The sequence below is a fragment of the Lampris incognitus genome, chromosome 12, assembly GCF_029633865.1.
Source record: "Lampris incognitus isolate fLamInc1 chromosome 12, fLamInc1.hap2, whole genome shotgun sequence".
Lineage (NCBI taxonomy): Eukaryota > Metazoa > Chordata > Actinopteri > Lampriformes > Lampridae > Lampris > Lampris incognitus.
The window spans coordinates 1250216-1271143 of NC_079222.1; the positions used below are offsets into that span (position 1 = coordinate 1250216).

At 45.9% G+C, this 20928-nt stretch overlaps 1 protein-coding gene across 3 annotated transcripts in view; it reads right to left on the reverse strand.

Moving 5' to 3' along the window:
• The window catches only part of snx30 (sorting nexin family member 30), an 86861-nt gene that overhangs the window by 47712 nt on the left and 18221 nt on the right, over positions 1-20928 (reverse strand). For all 3 annotated transcript variants that reach the window (XM_056290261.1, XM_056290259.1, XM_056290262.1), the window contains exons 2-4: positions 17821-18051; positions 8754-8864; positions 8498-8656 (exon numbers count right to left, since the gene is read on the reverse strand). In XM_056290261.1, the coding sequence (XP_056146236.1) occupies positions 8498-8656; positions 8754-8864; positions 17821-18051 (501 nt within the window). The remainder of the gene's footprint in view (positions 1-8497; positions 8657-8753; positions 8865-17820; positions 18052-20928) is intronic.

Here is a 20928-nt window from a genome sequence, read left to right on the forward strand (position 1 = left end):
TAGAAGGCGCCATTTAAAAGGGATTGGAGACTGCAAGGTGGTGACAGGGGAGAACGTAGCTAGGCAGCATCGGATGTTGGTCTGTAGGATGAATTTGAAGATCAAGAAGGGGAAGCGAGTGAAGGCAGAGCCAAGGATCAAATGGTGGAAGCTGAAGAAGGAAGACTGTTGTGTGAAGTTCAGGCAGGAGTTAAGACAGGCACTAGGTGGTAGTGAAGAGTTGCCGGATGGCTGGAAAACCACTGCAGAATTAGTGAGGGAGACAGCTAGGAAGGTACTTGGTGTGCCATCAGGACAGAAAAAGGAAGACAAGGAGACTTGGTGGTGGAATGAGGAAGTACAGCAAAGTATAAAGAGGAAGAGGTTGGCAAAGAAGAAGTGGGATAGTCAGAGAGATGAACAAAGTACACAGGAGTACAAGGAGATGCAGCATAAAGTGAAGAGAGAGGTGGCAAAGGCAAAGGGAAAGGCGTATGATGAGTTGTATGACAGGTTAGACACTATGGAAGGAGAAAAGGACTTGTACCAACTGGCTAGACAGAGGGACTGAGCTGGGAAGGATGTGCAGCAAGTTAGGGCGATCAAGGATAGAGATGGAAATGTGCTAACAAGCGAGGACAGTGTGTTGAGAAGGTGGAAGGAGTACTTTGAGGGGCTGATGAGTGAAGAAAATGAGAGAGAGAGAATGTTGGATGATGTGGGGATAGTGAATCAGGAAGTGCGGTGGATTAGCAAGGAGGAAGAGAGGGCGGCTATGAAGAGGATGGAAAGGGGGTTGGTCCTGATGGCATACCTGTGGGGGCATGGAGATATTTAGGAGAGATGACAGTGGAGTTTTTAACACAATCTTGGAAAGTGCGAGGATGCCTGAGGAGTGGAGAAGAAGCATACTGGTACCGATTTTCAAGAACAAGGGTGATGTGCAGAACTGTAGCAACTACAGAATGAGGCTGCAAAGATTACTGCAGCAGAGAGCCGCAGGCAGGCCAGGAAAGGCCGTACCAGCAACCCTCCATCTACTCCCACTATCCCATGCCCACACTGCCAAAGAACATTCAGGGCACAGATTGGACTAACCAGCCATCTTCGCACACACAGAATTCGGCCCCTACAGGATGACTAGATGGTCCTCGTCGCTGCGTACACGTACAACAGCAACTACAGAGGTATAAAGTTGATCAGCCACAGCATGAATATATGGGAAAGAGTAATAGAAGCTAGGATAAGAGGAGGGGTGACGATTAGCGAGCAGCGGTATGGTTTCATGCCACGAAAGAGCACCACAGATGTGATGTTTGCTTTGAGAATGTTGATGGAGAAGTATAGAGAAGGTCAGAAAGAGTTACATTGTGTCTTTATGGACTTAGAGAAAGCAAATGACAGGGTGCCGACAGAGGTGTGGTATTGTCTTGATGAATACTCAATAATCCAGGTAAGAAAATCAAAGAAGGTTGAATCAGTTCATCTGGACACAACATTTATTGACAGATATTTCATCACTCAACTAAGTGACCTCTTCAGTCTAAACTGACTGCAGGTATCCCCACCCTTATAAACAATACAGTGCCTAACGACCGAAACCAACGACCGGTTTCATATGCAAATACGGGTGTGACCATTGATCATGTGTCCTGTCCACAGAGGGTTAGGGATTGTTGTAATCACAGCATTGTAAAATGGCGACAGACATATAACGACCGAAATCAACGACCAGTTTCATATTCAAAAAGGGTGTGACCATTAACTAGAGTTTCAATGGCCATGTGTACCATTCATAGAGGGTTCAGGAATAGTTGCAATCACAGCATTGTTAGATGGCGACAGATGTACCCCCCCCCCCCACCGGTTCAGGGATGGTCGTTTCCTCTTCACATAAATGGCCTCTTTGACTCCCCATTCAAACCAGCGTTCCTCCCTATCAAGGATTAGCACATCTTCATCCTTGAAAGAGTGGCCACTAGCCTGTAGATGGTGTAGACTGTGGAGTCCTGGTCTGTAGATGGTGCAGACTGTGGAGTCCTGGTCTGTAGATGGTGTAGACTGTGGAGTCCCGGTCTGTAGATGGTGTAGACTGTGGAGTCCTGGTCTGACGTGTTTGCTGTCCTGTGTTGTGTCATCCTCTGGCCAGCGTCTGTTTAGTTTCTCCAATTTACAAGTCACAGCAATCCTCCTGGCACTTAACAGCTACACTATATTGCTCTGTTTGTGCCGAGGGACCCGATCCTTGGGGTGGACCAACTTCTGACACAGCATATTTTGGGGTTTGAAAGGGGTCCCCTCTTGCAACTTGTTAAGCAAGAAAGATGATACTTACGCTATTCTAGACGAACCAGCAATTCAGAATCGCTCCAGAAGTTAAAATGCACACTTGATGTGGTCGAACTTGATGTGGTTGTCCAGAGTTAATGTAGTCGGTGAAACGTGGTACATCCTGAGATGTTAACATTATCTCTGTGGACACCACATCAAGTTCACAAGGGAGGATATCAAAAATGACAGGTTAGCCTTCTTACACTGTGAAATTGCAATTGGTGATGGAGGATGCTTGATTGTTGATGTTAACCACAAAACTACACATACTGATCAGTACTTAAGGTTTGACTCTCATCATCCGCTGGATCCAGTTCAGATCCAGTGGAACCTCAATGATGGATGGGAGATGTGGGGGGGGGGGGGCTCTACTCTACTCCTGGAAGAAGTCCCCCACCTCATTAATATCCAGTGCATTGCACGTGGACTAGAACTGGCAGCCATGGATGCCATAAAAAGGGATGACAGAATGAAGAAATAAGTGTTACTGCATGAATTAATTTGAAATTAATGTATGTTTAACCCCGTAATGTTTTATTGCCTATACTGCTTTATCCTTCTCTTCATACAGGTGACTGAACTCCTCAAAGGCCTCTACAAACAGTACCACTATTCGTCCAAAGCCTGGAGAGAGCTCAAAGCGCTAAGTGGGGTCTTCCAGCATAAGATCTGGAAGCCAACCAATCTGGGGGGAACAAGGTGGCTCCCGCATATGGAGAGAGCTCTTCAGACCCTCATGAAGGACTATGCTGTGGTGTTGGCACATATGGAGAACACCACTGAAACCAGGCAAGTCATTGTTGTGTGGTAAAGAGTCACCTATTTTCCAATTTGCATCAGGAGAGCCAAGTAGTATCCAGATCTTGAAGGACTACAGCCACCTGCTGTTCATGGTCCTGGTACAGGATATCCTACAAGTTTTGAGCTGGTCAGTTTTGTTTTTTTCATGTTTTTTTTTCCTCTGTATTGTTTTGAGTGATTAGTACAGTGTAGTGTCAGTATTAGTGACATTGTTTTTACTTGCAGTCTAACTCTGAATCTTCAGGAGGACAATGTTACACTCCCCAAGGCCTTACAGGCCTTTGAGACTGCACTGCTCATGCTCACAAGCATGCAGTCAGCAGCTGAAGAGAACCTTGAAGGCTTTCTTCAGGACTCTGCAGAGGGCCAGTTCCATGCAGTGCAGCTCCACAGCTTCAGCCAGGAGAGCAGAGATAGATTCGACAGGTAGCAAATGGGAAAAGGGAAAATAAGAGCATTTTTTGATATAGTTCAACTAGCCTGTTTTACATAAAAGAGCTCACTCAATAGCTTGTTTGCAGTCACGTGATTCTGATGACACGCGAGATTCAGATGGAGGGCAGGAAGTGAAAAGCAGAATGGACAAGATGGAGCTAGTTTAGCCCGAACTGTGGTAGTTTAGACGATATTATGAGAGAAAGTTATAAACAGAAAGTAAGATATGTTGGACATGATCCTTATGTTAGGAAGAGTGATTTTTTTGACGAAGTGGTCACTGCACACATGCGAGTTATTCGACTCCGCTCCTCCCGACCGCAGACGACGGTTTGCAAGCCATTTTTTCCGCCGTTTTCGGTCAATTTCTTGCATTTTTTCCCCCTCATGAACAACACCTTTTCGTACTCAATAAAAACTCCTTGTGGTCTCTCAGTTAATGACACCAAACATAGGCATTTCAAAAGTTTGTGATAGTGCTTCCTATATAGAAAATCACCTCCTGCCCTCCATCTGCAGTTCATGACGTCATATGCAAACAAACTATTGTGTTCACTGCATGACATGTTTGAATTGCACATTGTCCCTGCCTTTAAAACCAACTATTCAAAATTAAACTTTATGTTGACAGATTGAACCGCCAACCCCTGGGGGTCACATGATGCAGCGAAGCTAGGTAGATGCTAGCCCAGGAACTCGCCAAACAAATTCTTTTTAAAACCTTTGTTAACACCCAAACACACTTCTAATTCAGTCGGACAGCGGCAGCGGCCTTGAGACCCAGGAACAAACAACTAAAGTCAGCTAGTGAGCAAATCACGACATCAGCAGAGAAAAATAGTACCGGCACTGGCGACCAAGACGCTCACATAATGGCGGCAGCACAGGAAGTCTTGAGCAGAGGAGACTTACTAGTTGACCAACTGGAAAACTACAGCCGATGCAACAATATACGTGTCGCTAATTTTCGGGAAGGCTGCGAGGGAAATTAACCTGTAAACCTTTTTGCTCATTGGATCCCAGCCACCCTGGGACAAGAGCATCTCACTGAGCCCCTGATAGTAGAGCAGGCACAGCAGGCTTCTGCACTCCACCCACTTGCAGACCAGAGACCGAGACCTGTCCTGCTACGCCTGCTCAAATATCAACATCAGACAAAATCCTGCATGTTGCCTCATGGCAGTCCAGTAAAAATAAGTGTCCCATCATGTAAGACAGGGGTCTCAAACTCAAATTACATGGGGGCCACTTGACAGGTGGTCTTATGGGGTAGGGCTGGTACAATAGGGATGAAGAAAAAACTGTTCGACTATATAACCTTCACATCGTTTTCTATTATTTCACATTTTTTCAGAGTTTTCACATGAATAGGAGGTAACTATGTACATAGTGTAGCCTGGCGTAGGCCTACATATTTAGCCTACTTTTTGCCAGAAACCAGACACTTCTTCTGCTGACACAGGTGAGGCACATTTGTTTTCAGGGACTGGGCAGTGGAGACCCTGAGGACAGCCTGGAGATGTTCACTGGTCAGTCTGGACCTATGCTTTTATTTATTAAAGTTCATAGTTGAGAACAGTTTCTCACACAGACAAGTGCTGCTGAAAAGACACATGACCTGCCTGAACAGTGTGGACAACTGTAGGAATGTTTCGGGAAGCTCTCTGAGAAACTGTCCAAGCATCTTCTGCTTTCCTTGTGCCTCTCTAAACTTTGCCTTGACCTTAATGTTGCACCGTAAGTTGATGAGCTCCATTTGAAATGTGCTTGGAGCACTGTCCACATCAAAGGAGAACGGGTCTGCAAATACCTGGAAAGTGGTGCTGTGCATCTTAAAATCAGGAAAGCGATGCTCAAACTCCTGCTGCAGATTGTCAATGGCAGTCGCATACTCATTACCATTGACTCTGGCACCATCATCAATAACTGACTGGCATGTTGGGAAGTGGACAAATCTTTTCTCTGTGAGCTGTGTTTTCCACAATCTGAGTTTCACAGAGAGGCTTTCACACTATCAAATGCTACAGCGACAAGTTGGTCTGGCCCCTGTCTGACTTCAGACTTCAGTCTTCAACTAAGTGACATCTTCAGTCTGACTGCAGATTGAAGATGTCACTTAGTTTTGTTTTGGGGTTTTTTCTCGCTCTTTTTCTCCCCAGTTGTATCTGGCCAATTACCCCAACTCTTCAGAGCTGTCCCGGTCGCTGCTCCACCCCCTCTGCTGGTCCAGAAAGGGATGCAGACTACCACATGCCTCCTCCGATACATGTGGAGTCACCAGACGCTTCTTTTCACCTGACAGTGAGGAGTTTCACCAGGGGGACATAGCACGTGGGAGGATCACGCTATTACCCAGTTCCCTCTCCCCCCCGAACAGGCGCCCCGACCGACCAGAGGAGGCGCTAGTGCAGCAACCAGGACACATACCCACATCCGACTTCCCACCCGTAGACACCATCAATTGTGTCTGTAGGGACACCTGACCAACCCGGCGGTAACACGGGGATTCGAACCAGCGATCTCCGTGTTGGTAGGCAACAGAATAGACCACTACGCTACCCGGACACCCAAGATGTCACTTGGTTGTGTGATGAAAAGTATCTGTCAATTCACGTTGTATCCAGATGAACTGATTCAACCGTCTTTGATACCAATCACTTGTAAACAAAAAGCTCAAATACAAGACATACATACTTATAGAACTGAAAAGGCAATTTTAAGAACTAAACAAAGATATTATGAATTGGGAGAGAAGGCACACAAAATCTTGTCCTGGCAACTGAGAACAGAGGAAAGCTCAAGGACAATTAATGCAATTCAAACTGAAACGGGTTCATTTCATATAAGCCAACGGAAATTCATGACCCATTTAAACAGTTTTATACAAGTTTATATACATCAGAATCTCCAGAAGATCTGACTAAAACTGATGAATTTCTGTCCACCACTGAATTGCCCAAACTTGGCCAAGAAGACCAAATGAATCCTGATCTTCCCTTCACACAAAAAGAAACTGAAAAGGCCCTGGGCTTGTTACAACCTAATAAATCACCAGGGGAAGACAGTCCCCCCCCCCGAATTTTACAGAGAATTTAAGGACCTACTTATCCCCCCCATCACGAATATAATTAACTTAGCATCTAAAACTCAAACTTTCCCCAAATCATTTTCTACTGCCATAATCACTGATTCGCAAACAAATAGAGACCTATTGTGCTCATTTCAGCCTATTTCATTATTAAATTCAGACTAAAAATTTATCTCTTAGGCCCGAGCTAACAGGCTTGGCCAATATTTGCCACAATTAATAAATCCACACCAGGGTGGCTTTATTTTGAAACGCTCATCAGCTAACAATTTATGTAGGCTCTTTAATATTATCCACCAAACAAAATCTAAAACTGAGTCTGGTATAGCTATAGCTCTAGGTACTGAAAAGGCCTTCAATAGGCTGGAGTGGACGTATTTATTTAAAGTCTTGGCCAAGTTTGGGTTTGGCCAGTTGTGTCAGTAGATCCTCAACCAATTCCCAGATTAAATTTATGGAAATCGCTTAATGTTTGGCCAGGAGATGCATAACAGTAACATGGAAATCTGATTCCCCTCTGCTCATTGACAGATGGTCATTGGAAATGAACACGTGCATTCCTCTTGAAAGGATCACATATATTCTTAGAAAAGGATACAACAACTTTCTGAAAATTTGTCCCACTTAGGTAGAGTACATAGGCACATCGCTGACAGCACCATAGGGGTGTGATCAATTCTGGAAGGAAAGAAAGCCTCTTTAAAGGATATAACACTGTGTTAGTGCAGTGTCTCTGTATTTCACTCTATGCGCTGACTTTTTTTCTTTTCCCTGTCTTCTGTTTATGGGAAGGGTAGGGAATTGTTTTTTTGGTCTTTTGTATTCTATGGTTGTTAAAATTGGTTTGAAAATTAAAAATAAAATATTCTATGAAGAGCCAACTCCTTGATGCAGTCATCCAAAGCATGAGGAGCTGTTTCAAGGACCTGGAGAGTGACAAGATTCTTCAGGCAGCTGCGAGTTTGTTGGACCCAAGGGCCTGCAGAGGAGGCAAACCTGGCCAGTTATGGAGCAGACCATCTCCGTGTCATCACAGACCACTTTGCTGACATGCTGGATAAGTGGGCTGTGACAGGGGTCAGGCAAGGCACCAGGAGTGGCCAAGCGCAAAAGTGGTGATCAAAGTGCTGCCCCAGGTCCAACAAAGCAAGGTATGGGCAGACTTTTTAACAGACCCTGATAGGCTTCAGAGCTTCCCCAATCTGCTGAAGGTAGTTGAGCTGATCCTCCTGCTCCCACTATCCACCGCTGTCTGTGAGTGTCGCTTCAGTGCCATGAAGCACATTAAAACAGATCGGCGGAGCAACTTTCACAGCTGAAATATTGTGGAAACTGCTATACATTAGCATTGAGGGGCCAGCAGCTGCCAGTTTCAATGTTGTACAAAGATGGCTGTCAGTAGGGCAGAGAGCACGTCGGTGTAATTAAGATTTGTATTTGTATGGTGTCACTAGGTTTATAGATGTGAAGCATCTGCTATAGCCTGTTCCTTTCACTCACTCACTCACTCATTCACTCACTCACTCATTCACTAACTCACACACGGTTAAGATCACTCACTCACTCACTCACTCGCTCACAGTTAATCAGTCCATCTCTGGGGAGAAGGACGGACGGATGGACGGGGGATGGCTCATACCATTTTCAATATGCAAGAATGTTTGTTGCTATGCATCTGTGACACACTTATGTTTCATTTACTTAAATAAACATGAAAATTAACTATCAGCTTTGTTGTTATTTGATAACCGCTAATAAATAAAACAATGTGTATAGGGCAAGTAAAAATGACTTGGGGCAAGTAGATTTCTGACCCACTGCCCGACAAAACATTAACATTGAACCCTGGATAGGTAGACAGACTTTGGAAGTGAGGAAGAGGAGGAGGTGCGGATTGAAGGACAGCAGTGGGTGTTCAGCCACTCGTCTCAGGAACTGGTCCAACGCCTTCATCCTGGTTTCAACAAAGTCCTCAGAAAAACGGTCCACCACACCCTTCATCACAAACTTCTCTGGCAGCGGCTGAGGAAGAGGAGAGTGTTTTAGCCAATCAGAGTGCTTAGAGATTGAGCGTGACCTGAGCAGGGAGAGGTAAGGTGCGTCAAGCTGTGTGACCTACCGGGACAAGGTGTGTGGGCTGGCTCTCTTCGAGCCGGCCTCTCAGCCAATCAAAATCCTGGTAGCGGCGGCGCACGCAGTACTCTGGCAGGTCAAACTCCACCCTGCTGGTCTGGAAGAGAGACAATGTGTGGTTTTTATTATGATAATCATTATCGTATTCACCATCATCATCATCATCATTTTCATTACCACTATCATTGTTGTTGTTATGATTTAGGGTTGGTCAGTGGTTTCTATTTTCATATCATCCAATGGTGGCTACTCGAAATCACCTACAGGCAACCCAGTCGTGAGGAGGTTGCAGGATGAGGAGGGAGTGTGGGGGGGGGGGGTTACATGACAGCATGCCAGTGAATCACCAGCATGGACGACTTGGGCTTAGTGTCAAAGAACAATGTAGCATCTGGTATTTGGGAATATTATGGGTTTTATCCAGATGCCGAAGGTGAGCCTGAGGATATTACACAGGCTACCTGCAAGCTCTGTAAAGACGTGTGCCGGTGAAGGGCAAGCAGCCCGCTAACTTATCTGCACACATGCGGGTTCACCATCCCTCCGAGGCTGCAAAACTGCCCCAAGCTAGCACTACCAGCAGCACAGGTGCTATTAGCCAAAACGCACTTTACCGAAATCAGAATCAGAACCAAGTTTATTGGCCATGTAGGTTTGTGCATACATGGGATTTGACTCCGGTTCCATGGCTCTCTCAGTGTACTGAACATAGCATAACGGCATCCGGGTAGCGCTGCGGTCTACCAACACGGGGATCCCGGTTTGAATGCCCGTGTTGCCTCCAGCTTGGTCGAGCACCCCTACAGACACAGTTGGCCGTGTCTGTGGGTGGGAAGCCACGGTGAAGCCACGGTGAAACTCCTCACTGTCACTAAAAAGAAGCAGCTGGTGACTCCACATGTATGGGAGGAGGCATGTGGTAGTCTGCAGCCCTCCCCGGATCAGCAGAGGGGGTGGAGCAGAGACCGGGAAGGCTCGGAAGAGTGGAGTAATGGGACGGATGCAATTGGGGAGCAAAGGGGGGGGGGGGGGGATTTTTTTTAAAAAAAACATAAAATAACAACATGACAACACAACCAGCCCTCAATATTGGCAGCTTTTGCTGAAGGCTCTAAATACAGGCAAGGCAGCATGAGACGGCTCCGGCGCATAGTGGCTGTTGCTGGATATCTTGCACAGGAGATGGTCCCATTTCACATGGCTGAGAAGGAACCTCAGAGAAATGCTGGCTACACTGGATGGGCAGTATGAGCGACTTGGCCGCAAATACTTTTCAAACACTGCCATCCCTAATCTCTGCAACAAGCTGAGGATGGATCTTGCCAATGACCTAAAAAGACCCACATCATTGCTCTGACTACGCACATGTGGTCCAGCATTAACTTGTCTTCCTATTTGTCCAAAACAGACTGGACATTAAAATCCAAATGCCTTGAAACCCCTCTCATGGGTAATAGAAGAGAAACCAGGAAACAGTCCAGGTCAAAACCTAGAGTATGGCAAGACCGTGTATAGTCAATGTACGAAACTGTGGTCAGTTTGTGACAGGGAGAGTCAGTGGTAGTGTCTATAAAGTGAATTCCTGGATATTAACTATTCATCTGCAATCTTCTGTAGTGTTCCCAGTAATTAAGTTGTAATTAAGTAGTAATTAAGTAAATAAGTTGAAAAAAACAATACTTTCCACTCATATCTTGGGATGTCAGATTTGAAAGAGAACTTCATTTAATTGTAATTAGAACAATATATTAACTCCCTTTCCTTTTTCATTTGTTTCTATCTGCGGGTGTCTTCCATTTGTCTAAGACTCACTCTGTGTTGAGGGTTTTGTCAGAGTGATTGTTGTTCGGGGTGTGCGCTCTCCCTCATGCCTCTTGATGCATGGACAGCTGGTCTCTCTCCTACTCTGATCTATGCTGGCTTGTATGGCATGGTCACATCTCGAGAAGTTCCAGCCTTGCCAAGACCATCCTGCAAGGCACAGAGAGGGGCGGGCGAGGACGAGGAAGACAGAAGAAGCGATGGCTATGTAACATCAGACAGGGGACAGGACTTGACTTTGCCAGCTGCCAACACAGGGCAGTTGAGGAAAGACAGAGATGGCGAGGACTGGTTACGGATTCAACAGCAGTGACCCGACGACCTCTCAAGAGGTTAGGGGATTGGTGAGGTGAGGTGAGACTCTCCCAGGGAGGCTGAGCAATGTGATGCCCCAACAATTGCAGCACACCCTCTGGTGTCTGTGTATCATTACACGACATGACATTACATTCCAGCCATTTAGCCGACACTTTTATCCAAAGCAACTTACAGTAAGCGCATCATTTAATGTAGGAGATCAGGAGAACTACTGGTCATCAGAGGTCATAAGTGCATCTAAACAAGCATCTAAGAGCAAAACCAGTGCTTAAGTAAAAGAGCAAGAAAGAGGTTTTTTTTTTTAAATGAGTGAATACAATAAGTACTAAGAACAAGTAACAGGGTAGTAGTTCTTGAAGAGGTGAGTTTTCACCCTGCGCTGAAAGATGGGCAGCGACTCCGCTGTCCTGACATCAGTGGGGAGTTCAGTCCACCACTGTGGGGCCAGGACAGAACAGAGCCAGGACCGGGTCGATCAGCAGCAGGGGCCTCTGAGCAACCAGGCGTCCCGAGGCAGCAGAAATCTGCGGCTAATCTCGCACACTACTGGACTTACTATCAGCCTAACATTTTTTCATTTATATGATCAAGAACATCTCGTGGTTGCAGTGACTCAAACCCTCTGAAAAACGTTTGTTTTCACTACCGCCGCTCCCTCCCTTCATTCGGTTCCTAGCTCACTCAACCAACACTGCTCCCTGTCGCTGCCCCATCTATGGTTGACTCGGATCGGGCAGCGACATGTTATCATAAATAAATTTTTTAAAATAGTAAAAGAATTTTGATAATCCAAAAAATGCCTAAATTATAAGTTCCTTTAGGTTGCAGTCAAAACAGGAAGTGTAACGTATTCTTGTCTGATCTCAAGTCAACCGTAGATATGAGTCGCCAGCGTAAACAGTTTAACCAGCTTCATGACGTTATGAAAATAAATGGTTGCATAGCAAACATGTTCTTTTTGGAAAGTGCAAGTTTTTAAGTTTCCTTTATTAGTCCCCTTGGGGAAATTCAGGAACTGCGAATGAACACATCCTAGCTGTGATCTGTGGAGCTAGGAGCAGTGGGCTGCCACCTTCATGCTGCGCCCAGGGACCAACTCCGGCTCTTTTCTCACTGCCTTGGTCAAGGGCACAGGCAGAAGTATAAACCCTGAGTTCATAGTGGACATAGTGCACATCCAGACTGACAGGGAAAACGTTTTTTTTTTCGCTTTTTTTACCCTTTTTTTCTCCCCAAATGTATTTGACCAATTACCCCACTCTTCCGAGTAATCTCGGCCTCTGCTCCACCCCCTCTGTCGATCCGGGGAGGGTTGCAGACTACCACATGCTTTTCCAATACATGTGGAGTCGCCAGCCACTTCCTTTCACCTGACAGTGAGCAGTTTCACCAGGGGGATGCAGCACGTGGGGGAGGATCACGCTATTCCCCCCAGTTCCCCTTCCTCCTCTAACAGGCACCCGACTGACCACGGGAGACGCTAGTGCAGCGACCAGGACACATACCCACTTCCAGCTTCCCACCCACAGTCACGGCCAATTGTGTCTGTAAGGACGCCGACCAAGCCGGAGGTAACACCGGCATTCGAACCGGCAACCCCCATGTTGGTAGGTAACGGAACAGACCACCCTAAACGTTTTTATTAGGTGGACTTTTTCAGCCTGACTGCTCCATATTAACATCTTTTTTTCCATATTTCCCATTCAATCGACTTGGGCGCTGTGCAGAAGTCTTATAATTGCAGGAAAAACACTGGTTTTTCGGTCCATGTGTGTCTGTATCTGTCTGCTGCTAACCTCCCGTACTACTGGGCCTATCGGCCAAACAGTTTTTGTGCACAGTTATGACTGTATGATCCAGGACCTTTCGTGGTTGCGGTGATTCAAAACCTTTGCAAAACCTGTTTTACACCAGAACTGAGTGCTAACTCTTCAGCTGCTTTTTTGCCCAAGTTTGAGCACCCGAGGGGGAGCTACACAGGCAGTGCCTCTGTGTTTTCCCTTCTTCCAGTAGCTGAAAAAAGGGCTGGTTTGTCACCAAGTCCGAGCACCGAAGAAGGAGAGGTATGCCTGGCAGAGACCTGCACTCTACTGAGTGCACTCTTCTAGTTTACAGCTGTGATGAATCTTGAGTTTTTATTTATTTTATTTTGAGATACCTTACTGATCCCCGTAAGGAAATAACACTGCATGTAACCATCCCAGCTGTGTGCTAGAAGCAGTGGGCAGCAGCCATGCAGCACCTGGGGACAAATTCCGGTTTGTCTCGCCATGCCTCGGTCAAGAGCACAGACAGGAGGACTACCCCTAACGTGCATGTCTTTTTGATGGTGGGGGAAAACCCACACAGACACGGGGAGACCATGCAAACTCCAAGTAGAGGACGACCCAGGACGACCCCCGAGGTTGGACTACCCCGGGGCTCAAACCCAGGACCTTCTTGCTGTGAGGTGACCGCGCTAGCCACAGGGCCACCGTGCTGCCCATTATAGCGTCACCCTCTGAGTGATGGAAGAGTGGTGCAACTGGCCAAGTACAAACCCCAATTTCAATGAAGTTGGGACGTTGTGTAAAACGTGAATAAAAACAGAATACAATGATTTACAAATCCTTTCCCACCTATATTCAATTGAATACACTACAAAGACAAGATATTTAATGTTCTAACTGATAAACTTTATTGTTTTCTTGCAAATATTCACTCATTTTGATTTTGATGCCTGCAACACGTTCCAAAGAAGCAGGGACAGGGGCGAGGTTCACCGCTTTGTGAGCAACTGCGTGAGCAAATAGTCCAACAGTTTAAGAACAACGTTTCTCAACGTACAACTGCAAGGAATTTAGGGATTTCATCATCTCCAGTCCATAATATCATCACAAGATCCAGAGAATCCCGAGAAATCTCTGCACGTAAGCGGCAAGGCCCAAAACCAACATTGAATGCCTGTGACCTTCGACCCCTCAGGCGGCACTGCATTAAAAACCGACATCATTGTGTAAAGGATATGACCACGTGGGCTCAGGAACACTTGGGAAAACCATCGTCAGTTAACACAGTTGGTCGCTACATCTACAAGTGCAAGTTAAAACTCTACCATGCAAAGCCAAAGCCAGATATCAACACCACCCAGAAACACCACCCGCCGGCTTCTCTGGCCCCAGCTCATCTGAGATGGACTGACGCCAAGTGGACAAGTGTGCTGTGGTCCGACGAGTCCACATCTCACATTGTTTTTGGAAATCACGGACGTCGTGTCCTCTGGGCTAAAGAGGAAAAGGACCATCCAGATTGTTCTCAGCACAAAGTTCAAAAGGCAGCATCTGTGATGGTATGGGGGGGGGGGGTGTTAGTGCCCATGGCATCATGGGTAACTTGCACATCTGTGAAGGCACATACAGGTTTTGGAGCAACATATGCTGCCATCCAAGCGACGTCTTTTTCAGGGACGTCCCTGCTTATTTCAGCAAGACAATGCCAAGCCACATTCTGCACGTGTTCCACCAGCGGGGCTTCGTAGTAAAAGAGTGCGGGTACTGGACTGGCCTGCCTGCCTGCCTGCAGTCCAGACCTGCCTGCAGTCCAGACCTGTCTCCCATTGAAAATGTGTGGCACATTATGAAGCGCAAAATACGACAACGGAGACCCCGGACTGTTGAGCAACTGAAGTCGTACATCAGCAAGAATGGGAAAGAATTCCACCTACAAAGCTTCAACAAGTAGTGTCCTCAGTTCCCAAACGCTTATCGAGTGTTGTTAAAAGGAAAGGTGGTGTAACACAGTGGTGAACATGCCCCTGTCCCAGCTTCTCTGGAACGTGTTGCAGGCATCACATTCAAAATGAGGGAATATTTGCAAGAAACAATAAAGTTAATCAGTTTGAACATTAAACATCTTGTCTTTGTAGTGTATTCAACTGAATAGAGGTGGAAAAGGATTTCCAAATCATTGTATTCTGTTTTTATTTACGTTTTACACAACGTCCCAACTTCATTGGAATTGGGGTTTGTACAACTGGGGGATAAAAGGGGGGAACCCAAAAATAAATAAATAAATAAATAAATAAATAAATAAATAAATACATATACATACATACATACATACATACATACATACATACATACATACATACATACATACACACACACACACACACACACACACACACACACACACACACATACATACATATACATACACACATACACACGTACATACACACATACACACACACACATACAAACATACATACATACATGATGATGATGATGATGATGTGTGTATGTGTGTGTATGTATGTGTGTGTATGTGTGTATGTGTGCGTGTGTATGTATGCGTGTATGTATGTGTTTATGTATGTGTTTATGTTTGTATGTATGTATGTATGTATGTATGTATGTATGTACAAACCCCAATACACACACACACACACATACACACACACACACACACACACACACACATACATACAAACATACATACACACACACACACACACACACACACACACACACACACACATACATACATACATACATACATACATACATACATACATACATACATACATAGACTGTCTGACCAAAAACTCCCAACCAGTATCAGAGCTCAGTGTCAGTATCAGAATATCAGCGCTCAGTGTCAGTATCAGAGCTCAGTGTCTGTACCAGAATATGAGCTCAGTGTCTGTACCAGAATATCAGAGCTCAGTGTCAGTACCAGAATATCAGAGCTCAGTGTCAGTATCAGAGCTCAGTGTCAGTACCAGAATATCAGAGCTCAGTGTCTGTACCAGAATATCAGAGCTCAGTGTCAGTATCAGAGCTCAGTGTCTGTATCAGAATATCAGAGCTCAGTGTCTGTACCAGAAGATCAGAGCTCAGTGTCAGTATCAGAGCTCAGTGTCTGTACCAGAATATGAGCTCAGTGTCAGTACCAGAATATCAGCGCTCAGTGTCAGTATCAGAGCTCAGTGTCAGTATCAGAATATGAGCTCAGTGTCAGTACCAGAATATCAGCGCTCTGTGTCAGTATCAGAGCTCAGTGTCTGTACCAGAATATGAGCTCAGTGTCTGTACCAGAATATCAGAGCTCAGTGTCTGTACCAGAATATCAGAGCTCAGTGTCTGTATCAGAATATCAGAGCTCAGTGTCTGTACCAGAATATCAGAGCTCAGTGTCAGTATCAGAGCTCAGTGTCAGTACCAGAATATCAGCGCTCAGTGTCAGTATCAGAGCTCAGTGTCAGTATCAGAATATGAGCTCAGTGTCAGTACCAGAATATCAGCGCTCAGTGTCAGTATCAGAGCTCAGTGTCAGTATCAGAATATCAGCGCTCAGTGTCAGTATCAGAGCTCGGTGTCTGTACCAGAATATGAGCTCAGTGTCTGTACCAGAATATCAGAGCTCAGTGTCTGTACCAGAATATCAGAGCTCAGTGTCAGTATCAGAGCTCAGTGTCTGTATCAGAATATCAGAGCTCAGTGTCTGTACCAGAATATCAGAGCTCAGTGTCAGTATCAGAGCTCAGTGTCTGTACCAGAATATCAGAGCTCAGTGTCAGTATCAGAGCTCAGTGTCTGTATCAGAATATCAGAGCTCAGTGTCTGTACCAGAATATCAGAGCTCAGTGTCAGTATCAGAGCTCAGTGTCTGTACCAGAATATCAGAGCTCAGTGTCAGTATCAGAGCTCAGTGTCTGTACCAGAAAATGAGCTCAGTGTCAGTACCAGAATATCAGAGCTCAGTGTCGGTATCAGAGCTCAGTGTCTGTACCAGAATATGAGCTCAGTGTCAGTACCAGAATATCAGAGCTCAGTGTCAGTACCAGAATATCAGAGCTCAGTGTCAGTACCATAATATCAGAGCTCAGTGTCAGTACCAGAATATCAGCGCTCAGTGTCGGTATCAGAGCTCAGTGTCTGTACCAGAATATGAGCTCAGTGTCAGTACCATAATATCAGAGCTCAGTGTCAGTATCAGAGCTCAGTGTCAGTACCATAATATCAGAGCTCAGTGTCAGTATCAGAGCTCAGTGTCTGTACCAGAATATCAGAGCTCAGTGTCAGTATCAGAGCTCAGTGTCTGTATCAGAATATCAGAGCTCAGTGTCTGTACCAGAATATCAGAGCTCAGTGTCAGTATCAGAGCTCAGTGTCTGTACCAGAATATCAGAGCTCAGTGTCAGTATCAGAGCTCAGTGTCTGTACCAGAAAATGAGCTCAGTGTCAGTACCAGAATATCAGAGCTCAGTGTCGGTATCAGAGCTCAGTGTCTGTACCAGAATATGAGCTCAGTGTCAGTACCAGAATATCAGAGCTCAGTGTCAGTACCAGAATATCAGAGCTCAGTGTCAGTACCATAATATCAGAGCTCAGTGTCAGTACCAGAATATCAGCGCTCAGTGTCGGTATCAGAGCTCAGTGTCTGTACCAGAATATGAGCTCAGTGTCAGTACCATAATATCAGAGCTCAGTGTCAGTATCAGAGCTCAGTGTCAGTACCATAATATCAGAGCTCAGTGTCAGTACCAGAATATCAGAGCTCAGTGTCAGTACCATAATATCAGAGCTCAGTGTCAGTACCAGAATATCAGCGCTCAGTGTCGGTATCAGAGCTCAGTGTCTGTACCAGAATATGAGCTCAGTGTCAGTACCATAATATCAGAGCTCAGTGTCAGTATCAGAGCTCAGTGTCAGTACCATAATATCAGAGCTCAGTGTCAGTATCAGAGCTCAGTGTCAGTACCAGAATATCAGAGCTCAGTGTCTGTACCAGCCCAGTCAACAGAGAAAAGTGGTGCTAGTTGATTGATTAAATGACTCGTTCGTTTGTTTAATCATTTCGTTTACTGATCAGTTAATTCACTGATTGGTCGGTTTATTAATTTATTTGTTTATTCCCAGCCAGTTTCTCACCCTGGTAGAGACACGGTAGGTGATGTACGTCTCCATGGCAGAGACATGTTTCTTGGGGTCGTCCACAGCAACAAAGAGGTCATGGAGTTCGCCGTGGCAGTGGTCGTCATTGTCTTCATCACCACTGACAATGGCATCTTCATCTTCTCCTCCTCCTCCTCTTACTCTGCCAATGCTACCGTCTTCATGGCCATCAGCATTGGAGGTGGGACTGTTGGTGAGCCCTGCCTCCTGTTTGGAGAGAGAGAGGGGGACAGGGGGGGACAGAGGGATGAGAGGGGGGAGAGGCAGAGAGAGAGCGATAGAGAGGGGGGAGAGGGAGGGAGAGAGAGAGCGAGAGAGTGGGGGGGACAGAGAGAGGGGGAGAGGGACAGAGAGAAAGAGAGAAAGAGAAAGGGGGGAGGGAGGGAGAGAGAGAGAGAGAGAGAGAGAGAGAGAGAGAGAGAGAGAGAGAGAGAGAGAGAGAGAGAGAGAGAGAGAGAGAGAGAGAGAGAGAGAGAGAGAGAGAGAGAGAGAGAGAGAGAGAGAGAGAGAGAGAGACATATATATTAACATATTTTCAGGAAAAACAGTTTCAAACATATTACAAAAAGGACACTCTTTTGGGATTGTGAGATTTAAAATATTCACAAATGCATTTATCGCAAGACTACCAGAGAGAGAGAGAGACTTTGACTTTTAAAATAACTTTTATTTACATCATAGTAAAAAAAATACTCCATTCCCATCATGTCAACATTAAACTGGTGAGCTAGAAAAACAAAATCTCATGCATCATTATTCAATCAAAATACACACACACACACACACACACACACACACACGACCATAATGAATTAGAAAGTGAGAACAAGTGGCCCATCTTCACTTAGTGAACATAAAACCTGTCTTATCCCCCACAGAGCCCTGAAAGAGTCCAGATTACTGGTCAGGGTGTAGAAAGTGTGTTCTATCCTCAGACGAGCCACCACCAAACCCTTCATACTCTGCACCACATCAGTCCAGCCCTGACCTAGCATCTGTTTCTTCCTGGTCTTCCAGATCGCTAGCTTAGCAGTTCCGAACAGAAAATGTACTAGAACCAGAAGCAGTCTTTTTCTTGCCGTGTATTTGGGCCCAAAAACAAACATGGGGACGGAGAAATCCTCACCCAAAGCTCCCACCTAATCCTGCAGTACCCTAAAGAAGCCCACTAATCTAGGACAAGAGACCACTAAATGCTCTAACGTTTCCCTCTGAGTGCAGAAAGACAGCCCTCCCCAGTGCTTGGATCGAGGTGAGCTCAGTGTCTGTTTGTGGCTATTGCTCCATGTATAATCCTCCACTGGAGGTCAGCCATCCGTTTCTCAACAGGAGGCTTATACAGGACCCTCCACCTGCCTTTAGGGGCACAGTCTGAAGCAAAAACCTCAGTCCACCTCGACTCCCTGACTTCAGCCAGACAGCGAAGGTTGAGTACCTTCACACAGCTGTAGTAGAGCTGCTTCTTCCCACAAGAGCTGAAACTACCCAGCACTGGTGGACTCAGGGAAAGAAGCAGTCCGCTCCCCCCTTGCCATGCCCCACATGCAGGACTGACGATCAGGGAGGGGAAAACGTACTCATTGTCATCATCCCATTGGTCAGCTAGAGCACGATTTTCGGCAAACGCCCTCAGTGGCCCAGGCAGGGACTCCCAGACTTCCTCCACAACCCTCTTCAGCACTCTGGAGGACCTGATGTTGATGATGCCACCAAGTGCTTCCAAGGATGTTCTTGTAAGATGGCCCAGTTTGGTAATGCCAGCCTCAACAAACTTAGTCCATACTGTCGCAGAGGAGAAGGTGGTATTCGTAAGGAAGTCACTGTGAAACAGCGGCTCCTCAAAAAAGCCATCTTCCTGGTCTAGGGTCAGGAGTTGGTGTGACCTTCAGCATCTGCCAGACTTCAACCACCGAATTATAAAAAGATGTTAGTCCAGTTATGTCAGCTTCTGATGATCTCAGTAGAAAAATCTGTTTATTCAACCCAAGCCGAACAGCTTTCCGAAGAAGCAGCCGAGACGGAGCCAACCAGTAGTGACCGCAGCCATACAGCAGCCTCTGCACCGTCTGTAGTCTGAAGGTCGCAGTTCTGGACCGAATGTCTATAAGTCCTTGTCCTCCCTCTGCCACAGGGAGATACAGGGCCGATGCTCTCAACCAGTGCTGACCAGACCAGAAAAACCTCACCAGGAGCTTCCTCATCTCTTCTGCAAGGCCTGGCGGTGGCACCAAAACAATGAGTCTGTGCCAGAGAGACGAGGTGACCAGGTTATTAACTATCAGAGCTCTTCCCCTGCAGGACAGCTGAGGTAGCATCCAATTCAATTTAGACAACCTGGCTTCCACCTTCTCCAGCACCCCCTCCCAGTTCTGCCTCTGAAAGTCCTCACTTCCCAGATATACTCCTAGAACTTTAATACCTCTTCCCCCCCCCTAAGATTCCCAGGAAGACTAGGAGTACTCCCCAAGTCCCAGTGACCCACCAAACAAGCCTCACTTTTTCACCAGCTGACTTTGGCTGAAGAAGGAATTATATCTGGAATTATATGTGTATTGCTGGCAAAAAAAACCCTGATTTGGGCCTTTCCTACCTCCCACCATTGAGTTAGAGAAAGAAAATTGTCAACAACAATCCCAAAACAATTTAAATTTTTCACAAAAATTGTGATCATGTAGTAATTTGACATTAAAATGCTAAAAAAAGTTGGGTTTTCTAGTGGGAGATAAGATCAGCTCCATTAAAACTACATGATGATCTGTAAAGGCAATCGGGTGGATCTGACAATTAACAACTCGAGCTGTAAAGGAGCTGGACACGTAAAACCTGTCCAATCTAGCTGCAATAACTCTGCCATCTGACATTTTGACTCAAGTGTGACTGACCCAAGTCTGACTGAAGGGTGTTTCATCCTCCACACATCAACCAAATTAGATTTCATTAAGACATGGGACAAAACAGAGGATGACTGAAGGTGTGGCTCCTCTCCGTGCTGGACAAGATGTTCGCATTTAAGGCAGAAGAAAATAAAATGGCCACACCTGCACTAAAATATGTCCCATGGCTAAGGACATGCTGCCCTTCCCA